A 16,675-nucleotide genomic window follows, 5' to 3' on the forward strand; every position below is an offset into this window, starting at 1 on the left:
GACCTCTCTGTCACCAAGAGACAGAAGGGAAAGACATGGACCTCTGGCATCCACTCTTTAATTCACACTGTATCACATGCTTGGAGTAGTCTGACACAGTCACATTTTGTCCTTAGCTTGAGGTCAGTAAAGAAGACTCAGCCTAGAAGAGCAGAACGTAATTGCCAACCGAACTCTGCTGAGATTAAAGACAAAAATCAAACTGAAACTAAAAAAAACCCAAACCAAAAGCAAACAATTAGGTTTATGTGCTATTGAAATTAGTTCTTTAGGAACTAAATTATGTTGGCTCTGAAAAATGCACTGCAAATATTTATGTGCTTAATTAATGTCTTCCAATGTGTCCACGACCTTAAAAATATATTTTAAAAAAAAGCAGTGGGGCTGTATTCAAAGATAGAAAAACCTTCCATTTGAGTTCAGTTTAAAGAACAAGAGGTCAAAAAGCTGCATGGGGAACAAGAGCAGCATTTACAGGAATCTGCACTGTGTGGGCAGTTGACAATAATCAGCAACTTTATACATGTTACATTTTCAGGAACTGAAAACAACTTTCTTATAATTAAGTCCTCCAAAATCAATGAGATCCTCCATTATTTCTACCAGGCTGGAAATTGTTATAGCAAGTATATCTAAATTCTAAAATCTCTCCTCCTGTCAGGAATAATACATACAAGGCTCTCAACTAGCACTTGAGCTTTATCTTCTTTTTTTTTTTTTTTTCATTTTGTAAGTTCTTCAGGAGAACAGAACAGCAAACAACTTGATTTGCACTGTGTAGACTTGCCTCAGTGAGATTTGAGCCAGAAGCAGAAGAAATTAGTCCACATGGATATCCACACTCCTTCCTTTAAGGAAGCTAATTCTTTTAGAAGTGTCTCAGCTGAGCATGGTCTCACACCGTCTTACTGTAAAGGTACGGCCAGAGCTCCACCCTTCCTTCCCCTGCAGGCTTCCCTGGGATAGCACCCTCTATCCCTGCTCTGCAAATAGTATTGCATAATAAATACTACAAGAAAAAAAATGTCCTATTCAAACAGTGAATAGGAATGTGAAGGAAGCGTGAGCACACTGTTGAATGAGCTGGGAAGAATAAACTATTCTCCCTGAGTCAATATTTTCTGGTCTTGGACTAAATTATTTCCCCCTTCTGCCTGTCTTGCATGTCTGTTGAGGGTTAAGGAAATATCACAGGTTATTGCTGTCACCCCTCCTGTTCCTGGTCTATAAACATTCACAGGCATTGCTAAAGAACACCTGAGGAAATGGCACCTCCAGAGAATTTCTGTAACTCAGTAATCCTTAACAGTACACTGGTATTTCATGTTTTGCATAAATGTCTGTCATAATATTGCTTCCTCTCTTCTTGGATCAATAGAGACCTCAACCTTTGCTGAAAATTGTCACATCCTATCTTGAGCTAAAATACTCAGAACACAATACTGCAGCTTTTAAAAGAGAAAAAAAGAAATAACACAAACCCCACACTTTTCCTAGGAATTATACTAATTAATTCAGATTTAACTAAGATCCCATGGGATTAATTCCTTGAATTCCCAATCCAAATGGAGAAGCTGTAGCTTTGGATAAGTTTTTCTAATCAACTGCAGCTCTTGGCAGTGGCTTTAGAATAGAAGCTCCCTGTGACAAGTGAGGGAAGTAGAGGGGGGATCTCTGGCAAAGCCAGGAAGGATCATTATGACCTTCTAGGACAAACTCTGTGGATCTTTCTCTAAGGCTTGCAGCATGCTCTTGAGCAAGATGATCTCTAAGCTATAGCTAGGTTCCAAGAAAAAAAAAAAAAAAAAAAAACAGTCTTGGAGATAAGATTTGAGAATAATAGAAAATCTTTGATAATATTTGGCAAGTGGTCCACATGCTACTGTCCACATGCTACTTCACTGTCAGTCTGGAAAATGTGGATGTGGATCTTTCCACAAGACTGTATTTGCCTCATTTCAGATCCTGTACTTAAGGGCTGCAATGAAATTCCCTGCTATTACACATGAGCATAAAGTGCTGTTCATGCCCCATCCAAGGCTCCTTGATGCCAGCTGAAGCACTAACAAACAAAAAAATAAAAGAGTTGGGTAAGGTATCTCGCAAAGCTTTCCCAAGCGGCAGCAATCAGATTTTGCTTTTCACGGAGGAATTGCAGCAAAACAACCCAAGTTTGGACAACTACTAGTAACATGAATTAATGGCAAAGGCAAATCTTTTTAATGGTGTCTGTGGGGGCTGGTTTACTGGCACCGTGTGTCACTGGTAGCTTTTCAGGCCCTTCAGTCAGCATTGTTGGCTTTTGCAATTCCATCCCGGCTCTTACAACACCAGCGGTTTTTCTGGAACCACAAGTTACCAACAAGGAGTAAGGAAGGAAGACCGAGATTCCATTTCTTTTAAGCCAAACGCAGGCTAAAGCTTTAAAAGATAAAAGAAGCCACTTTGGGGATGTATCATAAATACGTAGAACATATCTCGGTCATGTATGATCACTCAGCCTTGCACAGTTCCTCGGCAGCAGTCGCCCTGAACAAGACTTCCACGGATACCCAGGCTTGGCACTTCCCCAGCGGGGTCCCGCCTCAGAGAGCGTGGGGTTTCTTTCCCCCCTCCACGATAACAAGCGGGACACGTTTCGCTCCATGGAACGCCGCCTCAAGGCACAAGTGACCCCAAAAATGTTCCCGCTGCTCTCCCGGAGCGGCCAGCGCTGCCCTCAGCACCCCCAGGGCTCTCCCGCCTCCCCTCCCGCCGCCCGCGCGCCGCCGCCTCGGGGGCTCGGGGGCGGGGCTCGGAAGGGGGCGCGCCGCGCGCCGCTCGTCACGTGACACGCCCCTCTCTCGCCCCTCCGCGAGCCGGGCCCCGCCCCCGGCGCTCCGCCCCCGCCGCGCCCCGGTCTCTGATTGGCTAAGAGCTGACAATGCGCGAGGCAGCGCCCCCCGCCCCGCCCCCCCCGCCGGCTTCACCCCGGCAGCCACGCGCCGCCGGCCGCGAGCTGCCCGCGCGGCGCCGGCGCGGCCGTTACGGGAGCGCAGCGGGCGCTGAGGGAGCCCCATGGCCGCGTCGCTGGGGCCGCTGGTGGGAGCCATCGATCAGGGCACCAGCTCCACCCGCTTCCTGGTGAGCATAGCGCGGTAATCGGGGCGGCACCGGGGGCAGGCGGCGCCCCCGCGGCCTGAGGGGAGCCGCGGCTTCCGCGCCTTCATTCCCTTCCATCCCGGCGGGGGCCTCTGCCGTGCCCTTGGGGAAGGGCAGGGGAACGGGCCCGCAGGGCCGGGCTGCGCTGCCCGGCTGCAGTCTCCTGTCTCCCGGAGAAGCGACGCCGCTCGGCCCAGGGCTGCCGGATCCGGCGCTGTCCCTCAGTCGCGTTCCCGCCGCGGCGCGGGGGGCAGCGCCCGTCCCGCGGGGAGCGGTCCCGGGGCGAGCCCGACACCAGCGGCTTTGCTGCTGCTCCAGGGCACTGCGGGATCCCGCGGCTCCGAGCAGGCTGCGTTTGCAATCTGTCAGGCTTTCAATCTGTCGGCTGTCTCGCCCGGAATGGAATCAAATGGACGAGGTCCTGAGGCACTGGGGAAATAGATCCGTGCGAGTTCGGTGACTGTGATTAGCTGGTGTTCAAACAATACGATGACTGCGCTGTGTTCCCCACTGAAACCTGCCCGGGGCCTGCTGGAGTGACTTTTGCAGCTCCAGCCCTAATGTCAGTGCCTCTTGTGCACTGAAGGTATTCAGGCGGCTGAACCTGCACGCCTTGTTAAACACTGATTTGTTTAAACACTAGAGGAGGATAAGTTTAAGGATTGGAGAATGAATATATTAATCATACATTTGACCCTTTAGTTGAAGGATCTAGTTATTTCTGTATTATGCAATAGGCTGTAAGTAATGTTGTTATGTATGAAACTTACTATAGATACTTCTGGCTTGCAAATCTCTACAAATGTACTGTCCTCTAGTCAGTTAAGTCATGGTAATTTGATTTAATTAAAGCCCTATGACAGTTTCCTCCATGAAAGTGGAATAGAGATATTTACTAGATATAAAACATTATCAAATGTGCAAAGTATGAATTGGGAAGATGAATGTTTTGGTTTACCCATGCTACTTTTTTTTTTTCTAATGCTTCTTCTCCCATGTGAAATGTTCCTTCATGAAGCAGGAGGCTAGAGTATCTTCTTGACCTATGTTACCATTATTACTCAATATCACGACCTTCATGTGATTGTCAAATGAGAAAACACAGCTCTGGGGGTGGAGAGAAACTCCAAACTGACAAATGACACCAGTGGGCTGTCTTGGATACCAGTCAGGAGTCCTTTTTGGGAACGAACTTGAAGAAGGTCCCTGTAATGCATTGAGATAAAGTCTATCTGCTTTTATGTAAATGCCAAGTTAACTTTTTTCTTATCCTCAAAGGATAACAGTAGAAGTTTTTACTATTTACTAGTAGAAGTAAAACTTAAGCTTTTTTTACAAGTGTTTTTACAAGTTCCTCTTAGGAGGAGTTTCTTATACTACATACATTCATCAATGGTTTTTATGCAGCCAGGGAGATTTTGCCTGCCTACAAGAGAATTAAGATGCTTCCTAATTTTTTCAATAAGTATATTGTGTCTGCCACTTTTAAATTCTTGTATTCGTCTCAGTTTCTCTCAATTCATGTCAACATACAGCATTGTCTTAAACTTGGCAATGTGATCATGTCATTATGATAATAAAGTTGCATGGGCTTGAGCAAATAAGATGCATGATCACGGAGTTAAATCAGAACACAGGGGAGAAGAGGGAGAGAAGTGGGCAAAATGTGCAGAGTTATGTTTCAGCTCACCTCAGTCATTCAGATGACAACACCTGTAAATGGAGAATTCTGTGCTGTAAAGGGATTGCTGCAGTTGGAAGAGAGATTTTGCCTTGAAATATTTTAAGCCAGAATATAATGTATTGTTGTCTTTGCTTAAATTATTTCCTTGGCTCTGTTGATCTTTTGCTTTTAGTTGTTTTTGTTACATTTCCCAGTGATTTCTCTACATTTTTTTTTAAACTTAGTGTTTCCAACAGTTTTTGTCTTCACCAAGTCACAAGTCAAAATCAACTTGCTGCTTACTTTGCACTTGTGTATTCAGTAGTTCAGTGCAACTGTTGTCTAACTTTTTTATGTAAAACATATGATTTTGAGCAGGTTAAAGAGTTCTTGGTGAAAAACTGTCTGGTCTAATGGGGCCGAAGAGTAGAGTCAGCAGTCCAGAGTGTAAATTTACAATTTCGGGTGGCAGATTTACGAGTGGTGTCCATAACAGTCAGTAGTGAGGGCTGATACCCCACAGTATTTTCCTGGATAGCCATGGGGATGGGTTGGGATGCTCTTTCTGATGGAGGCGACCAGTTGACTGAAGTTCCAGTTGGAGATGGGGCTGCCAGAATATTCATACAGTTAAGCCAAGTTTAGCACTTGAGACAGAATGCTAAGAAGCTGCTTAGTAAAAAAAGACACATTCCTGCTGGGCATCGAGTTGGATATATGTGAGCAATGCATCCTTGTGGAGGTGCACATTAGGAAATGTTCAGAAAGTAATTGTTGCCATCTGTGTAGCACTTAGGAAGCAGCATCTGGAACACTGGGTCTGATATTGGACCCTGCACAGAATGAGAGTTGGAAGAACTGGATTTCATCTCCAGCCAGAGGAATCCCTGTGCTGCAGCACAAGGCCATGGAAGGAAGGTTGGGAGATCAGGGGCTCTTTCTTCACAAGAGATGCTTAAGGGGTGTGCTCAGTCCACAGTTTGTGGAGAACACAGAAGCAGCCTTTTCTCAGACATGCACCGGAAAAGACAGTGGGCAGTGAACACAAGCTTCAGCAAATGGAATATCCAATAGTTGTAAAGAAACAGTGTTTCACTATGAGGGCTCCACATCTGGCGATGAGAAAGGTGTGTGGAATTTCCTTCTTTGCACATGCTCAGTGCCTGATTAAAAAAGGCCCTGAACAGCCTGGTTTTAAATTCAGGCTTACCTGAGTGGTGAGTTAGGCTAGGTGACCTCCTGAGATTTGAATTATACTGTGTCCAGACACAAGTTTTGTTTCTCCTGCTTGTGAATGAGGAGGCTGTATGAGCACAGAAGCTAAAGAAGCAGCAAAACTCAGGTGCATTTCTGTTACTGTTACTCCTTCTTTAGCCTTGCCTCTCACACAGCACACATACAGGGGTAGTTTTATGCTGTAGCTTTATCCTCCACAAACCCTATTTTGGATCTTTACCTTTATTAGCTAATTTTGCAAAATGAACTGCAATTATTTTTGAGATTGTAACTTTTCTGATAAGTTGGGTTGAACATGGGTAACAGATTCAGAGTTACGAGGGAGAGCACAGTGCTCACAAGACAATTGTTTAAGGCTCATTTTCTTAAAAATATCAAGCAGGAATATAAATTGGATAGGCTAAATAAGTGTACCCAGATGACTGAATTCTGGCCAAGATGTTTCATTGAATATTTTTGTCAAATACTTTCATCTCTTTTGTTCCATCTTGTATTAGTCAAGAATCATAAAAATACACTATAACTTCTTTTGTGAAAAGTCTTAGGATCAGGAGGTAATGGCCAGCTGAACCATTGTTTGATCTCTTGAAAGGTATTTGCTGGATAGTGTTTCTGTCATTTTATCCAGGAACAGCAAGAATTGAAGGACACAGTGAAGTACCTACACAGTACTTTAAGTTATAAGTTTGTCAGTCAGATGCAGGACAGTTTTTTTCTACCTCTGCAAAATATTTATTTTTTCCTTTACTTTGTCTCCAGAAGAAACAATCAAATAAAACTATATTACACTGTAAGCATTCTTTTCAATAAACAAAACCTGATTTTAGGTAAGAAAAACCTTCCTATCCATTGAGCTTTCTCTTCAGAGGGGCGTTCACTTTACCCCTCTTCTGAAGTAACATGACCTTTTGGGAAAAACTTGATTGTATAACTAGCAAGAAGGGTTAAAAATACTGTAAATACAGTTTCCCCCCTAGCTCTTACCACTTAAAATACAGCGTAGTTTTACTTTTAAATCCCATAATTGTAAACACCTCCTAGATGGCGAGGGAAATCTGTTCATCACAAGCCTTCCAAGAAAGATAATTTCTAGGAGGCTTGTTAAACTTGGACTTATTCGTAAATTCTGACTGTGCAACTCCTAGTTAAATACTGGAGAGGGAAATGATTGTTTTCGTCTTTTCCTTGCCCCAGCAGGGTTGATTTCAATGCAATTTCAGAACTTCATCTCTGAGCTTGTTTGCCTACAAAGGCATGGCTGTTCCTGCTTGGCAGAAACTGATGAAGATACAGCATAGAGTAACAGAAATAGCTTTTCTGCAGGCAGAGTTACATGACAAAGCTTGAGAGATGTTAAAAGTTACTTCTAAAATCTGTTTTTATTATTGTCTTTTCAGCTGTGCAGCTTCTTTCATCACTTCCATGAGCCTCATATTTCTGTTAATTCCTTGAAAATTGTTACAACTCATTGATATGAATTCTTTTCCACTAAGATAACAAAGCATAAACGTAATACACAATAATATGTAATAATATGTAACTGTACCCCTTTATGTGATGTATTATATTAAAGACCCTATAAAAAGCTTGAATTAAGTGATCAGCCCCTGTGCCTCTGTGCTTGTTCACATACAAGACACCTATGCACGCCTTTCTTCTCTGAGACTCAAGGCTCATGCTCTGATTTTCTGTTGGGAGTAGAGGGAGAATGTTATTTATTCCTTTTCTTTAATCTCTCACTAGAGAATTCAGTACATATCTGGTGGCTTTCACTTTCATCTCTGTTCAAGACAGCTGTACAAGTCCAAATAGCCTAGACAATTCTTCATTACTACTACTGATAAAATTAGGGCAAAATTGAATTTGGCTTTCCCCCACACACAACTGACAGATCAGTAGCATAAACTTGAATCAGTTCTTAAGGAATATGAAAGGATTGAAAGCCTCTAGTCCTAGCAAATTACGGAAATAATACACTTCAAACCTGTTTCAACAGGGATGTATTGACCTTATCTGACTTATTTGTACTTACTTTCGCTTATTTTTTAATCTCTCCACTGTCAAACAGGGACTGCATAGGGAATATTTTTTTTACAACAGTAGTGTTTTTTTGGAGGGAGTGGGAAAGGAAGGCTTTGAGGTCCCATATTTTCTATTTATTCCCTATGTTATTTATAATTTTGTAGGTTTAAATTTAGTGACTCATTCATCTTTCCACATATCAGAATTCTGTCTATCAGTGTAGATGTCATAGAATCATAGAATAATTTGGGTCAGAAGGGACCTTAAAGATTACCTGGTTCCACCCTCTCACCGTAGGCAGGAACAGTTTCCACTAGACCAGGGTGCATAGGGCCCTGTCCAACCTGGCCTCAAACAGGGATTGCTCCCAGTGAAGCTTTTTAATCCCTTGCCCTGAATGATGGGGAGTGTCTGTTGCTTTTGTTGAGAATGTCAGAAGCTTGCAGGTTTGTTTGCGATGGATTAGCAAAATGTTTGCCTAGTTCTTCTCTATGGATATGCAAAAATCTGTGCATTCATAGTGTTATTGCTTCCATTGAAAATGTATTCCTGTCACAGTTTATTGCTGTGTCTGCAACCCACGCACTCCACATTCACTTGATGGCTTTGTCTAATTGAATCTGTGCTTTCTGCTACCAGTAGGAATCCTTAGCATTACCTTCTGTTTCAAGAAGTACTGAATGATTAGTGGTGAATGATTGCCACATGATATTTAAATTTGCTAGTATGTCAGATACATAACATATTAACATACAGGTTAAATAAAAAGTCTTCTATCTCTCTGTCTTTATTCTAAAAACCTAGTAAATTTGAATATGCTTTTGGCAGAAAGGCAATTTCAAGTAAAGAAATCTTAATGCATACAGGCAAAACAACCTCTCCATTAAGTATGTTGTGTAGCATTTTGAGATCCATATCCCATTATGCAAGTTGCTTCCAAATGTGTAGTACTGACACAGAGCTTTCTCTTTAATAGGATAGATTCCTGTCAAGCCTGAGCTGATAGATGAAACGCAGATAAGTAAATAAAGTACAAATAATTGAGTGGTGCTCTTTCTATGTAATCTTTTGAGCTGATAGCAGAAAAGAGTGACCATGCAACTTTTTGAGACTTCTTTTCTGGGCAATGGAGCTTTCAATGTTTTCCAGAGTTTGTGTTGTTTTCATCCTTGGAGGTTTTCAAGACTTGCTTAGAAAAGTTCTTGAGCAACCTGATCTAATCTCATTGCTGATCCTGCTTTGAGCAGGAGTTTGTACTAGAGATCTCTCAAGGTCCCTTTCAGCCTGAATTATTCTGCAGCTCTAATATATAAGTCAGATGTTTCTAAACTTCAAAGTTTCGTTCTCAAGATGCTCTTTAAGGTTCCGAAGAAATTGGAGAATCAGAATTTTATCTCCTTTTTGTCAGAGTTGTTCTAGTAGTTTCAGGGTAAAGTGTACTGTGTAGATGATACCAAGAGTTTATGGATTAAAAACTTTAAGAGAAACTCCTAAAATTTGTGGTATGAAAAGAGAGCATTAACAAGTGTAGAATAGGTTCAGCTGTATCCTAGAGGGAGGACGGATATGATATAGCTGAATTTTGTTTCTTTAGCATGCGAGTGGTTTCTAAATCTGGCTCAGCTCTGCTTGCCATGAAAAGGTAGGATGGTGTCCTACTGACATGTTCTGCAGTTCACCTGAACCTGCTGCTAGATTTTACTTTCTAGGTCCCAGAAGGTTCTTCACACAAAAGATTCTGCATGGTGCTGTGGAGAAAGAGCCCTTCCCCCAGGATTGCCACCACTGCCCAGCTAGGCACTCTGGCTCACTCACTGTACATTTCAGTTGAATGTTTCACTGGGTGTCCCTCAGCTTGGCCTCGGCAGAGATCCCTTTTGGGAACAGGCCACTGCTGGTTAATGAGGGTTGTTGTGCATTCTCCATGGGCTTCTACTGCAAGGCAGAGCCTCTAACTTGGGATTCCTTGAGAACACCCATTGATAGAGTCCTCGTGATTCTCTACGCTGCTGGTTTTTATTGTAGAGTATCCAAATTTAAGTTACTTTTCTGCATGTTCTCTTTTTTGATGGTTAGTGTTGCTGCAGTGGCATTCTTTTCTTGTCAGATTGCTCATGAGCTCTGTACTTGTAGTTTGTTTTGAAACAAAATGTGTTTTGCCTAGGTACTTTCTTGTTCTTTAGTTTGATCCCTTCTATGTTTTGTCATAGATTTTCACTCTTCCTAAAGTGTGCTAACCCAAGAAAACACACAGATAACTCTGCCAGTAGAGTGACACAACAAGAGCTAAAGAAATGCTATTATCAACAATAGTGGGTATTTTACTGAGTAATGTTCTAATATGCATCAGGAGTTTAACTTCAACAACCACCACAAGAAAAAAATCTGGCTCTTTTCCAACCCATTAAGGAAAAAAAAAAAACCAGTTAAAATTGACAGAGTGACAGCAAAGTTTGCTAAAATAATCCTTACCTACCTTAATTTTAAAAGTGCATATATCCGAGTCCTTGTTATATAGATATTGGGGTTGACGATAGAAAATTATTATTTGTTGTCACAGCACTGCATTTGTTCCAAATAATAAATGTTAATTATTGTTGTTTAAACTTCTGTGTTCGTAGAAAATTCAATTGTGTAATTTATTTGCAGGTTTTTAATGCAGCAACAGCAGAGCTCTTGAGTCACCATCAAGTGGAACTAAAGCAAGAATTCCCTAAAGAAGGGTATGATTTTTTTGTATTTTTTCATTTGTGTAGAGTTTGGTAGAGCTTATAAATTTTTATCTATGAGTCGTCAAAACTGAAGCTGATTAATAATTCTTAGTAGCACAGCAACTGCTATAAAAGGCTGGGCAAAAAAAATGGCATGAAATAGCTCCCACTGGGTGTCCGGAATGTGCCTGAGTTACGGAAACTAAAAGTACTTGGTGTTTGGCTCTGGTCACTCATTTACATATTTAACTTCTAAACTTTAACATCTAAACGTTGAAGTTTAAAACTAAAGTTTAAATGAGACTTAGCATCTCATTTAAGGTAATAAACCAGATAATTTTTACATTCGAATCACAGTCTTCAGCTTGATCGAAGAAATATCTTCCTTTGTTTTCTGAGGTTTTGTTTGTTTGTTCCTAAATGACCTACCATTTGCTGCCAATGCCCTCTGCATAGAACAAAACAAAACTCTTTGTTCGTAGGTATGTAAAACATGTTTTGTAGCAATATTTGTATTAAAATGCTCAGCTTGTTTTTCAGACTAGTATTATTTTTTCTTTTTATGTATGTTTTTATTTACTGGTGTTTACTGTTTCTTAAAGATGGGTGGAACAAGATCCAAAGGAAATATTAAACTCTGTCTATGAATGTGTGGAAAAGACCTGTGAGAAAATGAAAGAACTGAACATAGACATCACTAACATAAGAGGTACTTACGGGTAGAGGGCTTTAACATGCTATGGTTGAGCAATTCGGATACCATAGTTTTTAAGTGAATAAACAGAAAGGTGGCAGCATGTGCCAAGCTCAAACAAAATGTTAAATTGTATTTGAAAGTAGTTTTTTGGGAAGAGTAATGAGAAATTAAGTGTGTGTATCAGCAATGCAGAATCTACAAAGTAGACTTAACCTAATCTTGTAAAATCACAGTGACAAGTGATGAAGAAAATCTGAAATTACGTTTAGGGCTTAAGTTTAGGAAAGCTGTTTTCCCCTGTCAGTGTTGTTGCTGTCTCAGTTTGTGGCTGAAAAAGAGAGAGGTTTAGAGCATATAGGTTAATCAGCAAAGATGAGTTCTTAGAAGTAATATTTCTAGATTATGCCTTGAAAAAATTGGAAGCTTTTTATTTCCCATTTACTTTCCTCTTCTGCTTACCTGTTCCTCCCTCCTCTCCACCTCTCCATTCCCTCCTTCACCCCCCCAAAAGGGGAAAACAAACCTTCTGAAAAGGATGCTTTCTGTTTTGTTCTGAAGCCATTGGAGTCACCAATCAGAGAGAAACAACAGTGGTTTGGGACAAGACAACTGGAGAACCTCTTTATAATGCTATTGGTAACTATGCTTTCTGAATATGTAATATCATAATATGATCATGTTGTGGAAAAAAATGCTTTTGCAATTTCCTGTGCAAATCTGGTTGTGACCTAGCCTAGTAATTTCTTGGATTTTTTTGATATCTGTGTTGTAAGATGTGTATTTGCATACGTACCAGTGCACTTTAAAAAAGCCCATTTCATAAAAATTGTTACTTAATAAATCATTTTATTGGTTTTCAAAAAACCCCACTATGTTCCTGATGGGTTCCTGGCACAAAATGCTCCAAGTTGCACCCAATCACTTTCTCTGAAATTTTCAGGATGCTGGTGATTTATCTTTAAAGAAAAATCATGTTAAGTAGGTTTAATTATTGATGACTTAATGAAGGCTTATTAATACTCAGAGTTTTTTTTTTAACTTACCTTAGCTTTTCAGATATTGTCAGCTGAAAAATGGTAATTGTCTAGAATTTTTTTTTAGGTCAAGTGCCAGATATAATTTGACATAGTATGACTGTAAAACCAGGACTCTTCTATAGTCAAACAAATGTAGTTAACAGCTTTATCTTAAACCCAGCTATACCTTGATAACTACAACACAGTCTTTTAGTAGAAAGTTTACATAGAAATAGTAAATAATCAACTTGCTATTTGTTTTAACCTTTTTGTTTAATCACAGTCATCTGCTGTGAAGTAGCATTAGTCACTGGCTTATATTCTGATAAAGTAAATACCATACTTGTGGAAAATGCTGGTTCATTCTCAAATCATTTGATCTTCTAAATCAAATTAATTTATCTGACCATTTTAATTTTTACAACAGTGCCTTTACAATACAATGGCAATATGATATTCTTTCAACTACATGAAAAGATAAAAATAGACAGGAATTCATTGGCAAGAGCTGTGGGTTCATAGAAGCAGGCTGAACATGTCACTTTTTGTGTATTAAATCACATGATCAATTAATTTTATTCATGGTTTTAGTGTGGCTTGACCTGAGAACCCAGTCAACAGTTGATCATCTTCTTAAAAGAATTCCTGGGAAAAACAAAACTTTTTCAAAGGTAGGAGACATTCCAGAGCATTTAAATTTTACCTGCTTCAGTGCATAACGTTTTGAATATATGTGTTTAAAATTCTCCTAAACAAAGTCACTTGTAGTTTCTAGTCTCTTCTTAGCTTGTTAAATAATAGAAAATGAGCACAAGACACCAATCTGAGATGAGAAAATTTTTAATTTCCTTAAAAGAAATGTTTAACACTTATTTAATATCTCACTATGGAAGTGAGACCTAATCCTCCGGTATCTAGCCAATATAAAATAAGTGTTACACACAAAAATTAGGACCAAGTAGGAAAAACAAAAGGGAAATAATTTACCAGTATGAAATGTATTATCCATTCTTATTCCTTAATATTGAAATTAATTGCATCCAATCTGAGAACAAGGAAGATAAAGAGCAACTTCATTCTTTTTTTGTGAGCATATATATAATAAATTGGAAACTAAATGCTTGTAAAAAAGTGTCATAATTGTTTGATTTGTGTTGTCCTTTACTAATAGAATAAATATTATATATTTTTTATATTATATGTTTTCCCACAGGCAGGAAACGGATGTCAAAAAGTGTATAAACTTACTTGATTTTCAAGTTCTAGTAGAATGCAATTTTCATCTTTCCTGTGTTGTCCTGCCCATTTTTGTTGTTGTTACTTTTTGTCTAGTCATATGGAGATATCCTAGATAAGACAGGCCTTCTGCAAACAACTTTTTCCACGTAAATGATCTTTGAACTACATTTCGATCTGCTTTGATCTTTAACCTATTATTGCACTGGTCATTTGATTTTGATGTTTTCAGACTTGTGTGTTGTATGCTTAGTACTTATTTAAATAATCACAGAAGTTCATGGAATTTTTCTGAGTTTTGTGTATTTTCTTTTCCCCTTACTATCACCATTTTTACAAATAACTACAGTATTTATGGAAAAGATACTTGCATGATATTTAAATTATTTTGTTGAATTTTACAGTTTAAGACCGGTCTTCCACTTAGCACTTATTTTAGTGCAGTGAAACTTCGGTGGCTTTTGGATAATGTGGAAGAGATTAAGAAAGCAGTTGAGGATAGAAGAGCTATGTTTGGAACTATTGATTCATGGCTTATATGGGTATGTATTTGTGAGTTTATTATCACTCTTCTTACAATGAATTTCCATGTCATGTAAATCTCCATGCATGTGATACTTGATGCCCACTGATGACATGATGATGTCAATAAAAGCTACTAAAGAAATTCCAGTGAGGTTCCTTGCAAGATGAACTTTTACTGTCCCTATACCATTATATTTTTTTCTTGATTCTTATGTGTAGTTTACCATTATAGTTTGCTGTAAAACTTCGCTTTCACTTTCAGAAAAATCTTGGACTTTAGAAAGTTGTATTAGGTTTGCCTGTTTAGTTGTTGCAGAAATACCAGAGTTCCTAATCCCAAGGTGAAAACTTTTTGATTTTGAAATTTTTTGGTAAGTTTTTGGAGTAAGCCTATATTTCTTCTTGACAAATGCTGTGATTTTTTTGTTCAGAGTTTGACAGGTGGAAAGAATGGAGGCATTCACTGTACAGATGTCACCAATGCCAGTAGAACAATGTTGTTCAACATTCATTCCTTGGAATGGGATCCTGAGCTCTGCAAGTAAGCTCAGTTTTTCAGTAATACTATCATTTAAATAGTTTCTAACTCATTTAAAGGTAAGAATCTCTTATCTAAACTAACTAAGATCAGCAGGTACTGCTCTATTTGCTGTTGACATTAATAACTAAGATTCATTGTTCTCCAGATGTCCAGTTTACAATGGTCTGGATTAAATAAAAGTAGCAGAACCTGTAGGTGGAGGCCTGGTTCATGGAAATAATTTAGCTGAATTGATTAGAGCATGATGCTAATAATGCCCATGTTGTGGTTTCAATCCCTGTATGGGCCAATCTTTTCAGACCTTTGTGGGTCCCTTCCAACTCAGAATATTGGGATTTAATAGTGTCTTTATTACTAAATCAAATTTGTACAGCAGCTGGAATGATAGTGTCTCTATGTGAGATTTTAATTTACTAACAAGTGTATTATTAAGATATTGTTGGAAGAGGCATGAATTTCTATGTAAAAGAGTTGGATAGGTCTTCAAAGATTGAAATATATGCTGTTTTCCTCCAAAATTCAGTGTTCACTGTAACAAGTGGAAAAACATACAGATTAAAACCTAGAAACAAAAGTTCCTTTTATAATTTTGTTTCTTTATGCTTAAACTTATTTAAGAAAATAAATGCAAAATGCTTTCTGACTTAGTACTGATTATATAATATACATTATTTTTTGTTGTATTCAGGTTCTTTGAAATTCCTATGGAAATACTTCCAAATGTACGAAGCTCCTCTGAGATTTATGGCGTGATGGTATGTTTTCCAATATTTGTAAAAATATAACTGTGTCCATTTGGATTTGGCAAATTCCATAGATTAGGATTAATGGCTTTTTCTTGACCAGTATTGTTTGGTTTATGATTAGTAAGCTGTTACCTACTGTTATATAATATTATAGGAAGTTGAGTATTTGATTACTTTAGTGCGGCACCAATTCTTCTGACACAGTGGCATCTAATTAATGAACTTCAAGATTGGATAAACTGGATGCTGGGATTTTGCATTCTTTTTTCTGGTAATTTGAGCTATTGTTAATAAGAATACGTGTATTTTGTAGTGAAGACAAGTTACAAGATGGATTTTTTTAAATAGAACTCTAACTTCTCTGAAATATTTTTGCTAATGTGTTAATGGAAATGCCACTAGAAGTCATTGCTGACATTTATTTATGTGAAGGTTGGATAAGAGTGAGTTGTATTAAGATGAATGAGCAAAGTAAATGGAAAAAGATACTGCCTGACCACCAGAACAGAATTGCTCTTCACTTTAAATGTGAACTTCTGTTTCTCTTCCCCTTTCCATTTTTTTTTTTCTATTTCTTCCTTTTGCTGGCTGTAGAAAATCTGTCCTAGCCGGGTGAGTAGAGGCTTCCATTAGGCTGACCACCTTACTCATTCTGCTCAGATGCTGTGCATTTTCATTGGTTTAAGGATTAGAAAAAGTGCACTCCTAGGCCAATAAATTTGCTGTGTGTTTCCAAATCTGAGATAAAAAAATTAGAGTCCGTGCCAAAATTATTTCTAAAATGTGATCTCAGTGTATGTGTTTGTCCTAATTTCCACACTGTTGAATATTTATTTTTATAGTGAGCTAAAAAATACAGCTATTGGCTAATAAATGTTAGCTATAACATTTTATAAATGAGAAAATTCCATTCTGTCCATTCTCTCTAAAAATATGAATTCTATGGTAGCTAAACATCAGATTCATGTAGAGCTTTTTAGTACATTTATAAACACAGTTACCTTAACTACAGCTAATTAAAATGTGAATTAATTCAGATTGGAAATGCACTTGCATGGCTTTACTGAAAATTCGTTTTCACAATTGCACAAAAAAACAATTTAAGGAAACATGCAAAAATTGTCAGGAAATAGTTAAATAA

At 38.8% G+C, this 16,675-nt stretch overlaps 1 protein-coding gene across 2 annotated transcripts in view; it reads left to right on the top strand.

Annotated features, from left to right (window-relative positions):
- The first annotated feature begins 2,972 nt into the window (after positions 1 to 2,972).
- GK (glycerol kinase) overlaps positions 2,973 to 16,675 on the top strand; it is a 34,772-nt gene continuing 21,069 nt past the window's right edge. For both annotated transcript variants that reach the window (XM_059839932.1, XM_059839933.1), the window contains exons 1-8: positions 2,973 to 3,123; positions 10,712 to 10,785; positions 11,376 to 11,482; positions 12,029 to 12,106; positions 13,078 to 13,157; positions 14,127 to 14,264; positions 14,679 to 14,788; positions 15,477 to 15,543. In XM_059839932.1, the coding sequence (XP_059695915.1) occupies positions 3,058 to 3,123; positions 10,712 to 10,785; positions 11,376 to 11,482; positions 12,029 to 12,106; positions 13,078 to 13,157; positions 14,127 to 14,264; positions 14,679 to 14,788; positions 15,477 to 15,543 (720 nt within the window). In that variant the 5' untranslated portion in view covers positions 2,973 to 3,057. The remainder of the gene's footprint in view (positions 3,124 to 10,711; positions 10,786 to 11,375; positions 11,483 to 12,028; positions 12,107 to 13,077; positions 13,158 to 14,126; positions 14,265 to 14,678; positions 14,789 to 15,476; positions 15,544 to 16,675) is intronic.

Source organism: Haemorhous mexicanus, chromosome 2, assembly GCF_027477595.1.
Source record: "Haemorhous mexicanus isolate bHaeMex1 chromosome 2, bHaeMex1.pri, whole genome shotgun sequence".
In the NCBI taxonomy this organism is placed as follows: domain Eukaryota; kingdom Metazoa; phylum Chordata; class Aves; order Passeriformes; family Fringillidae; genus Haemorhous; species Haemorhous mexicanus.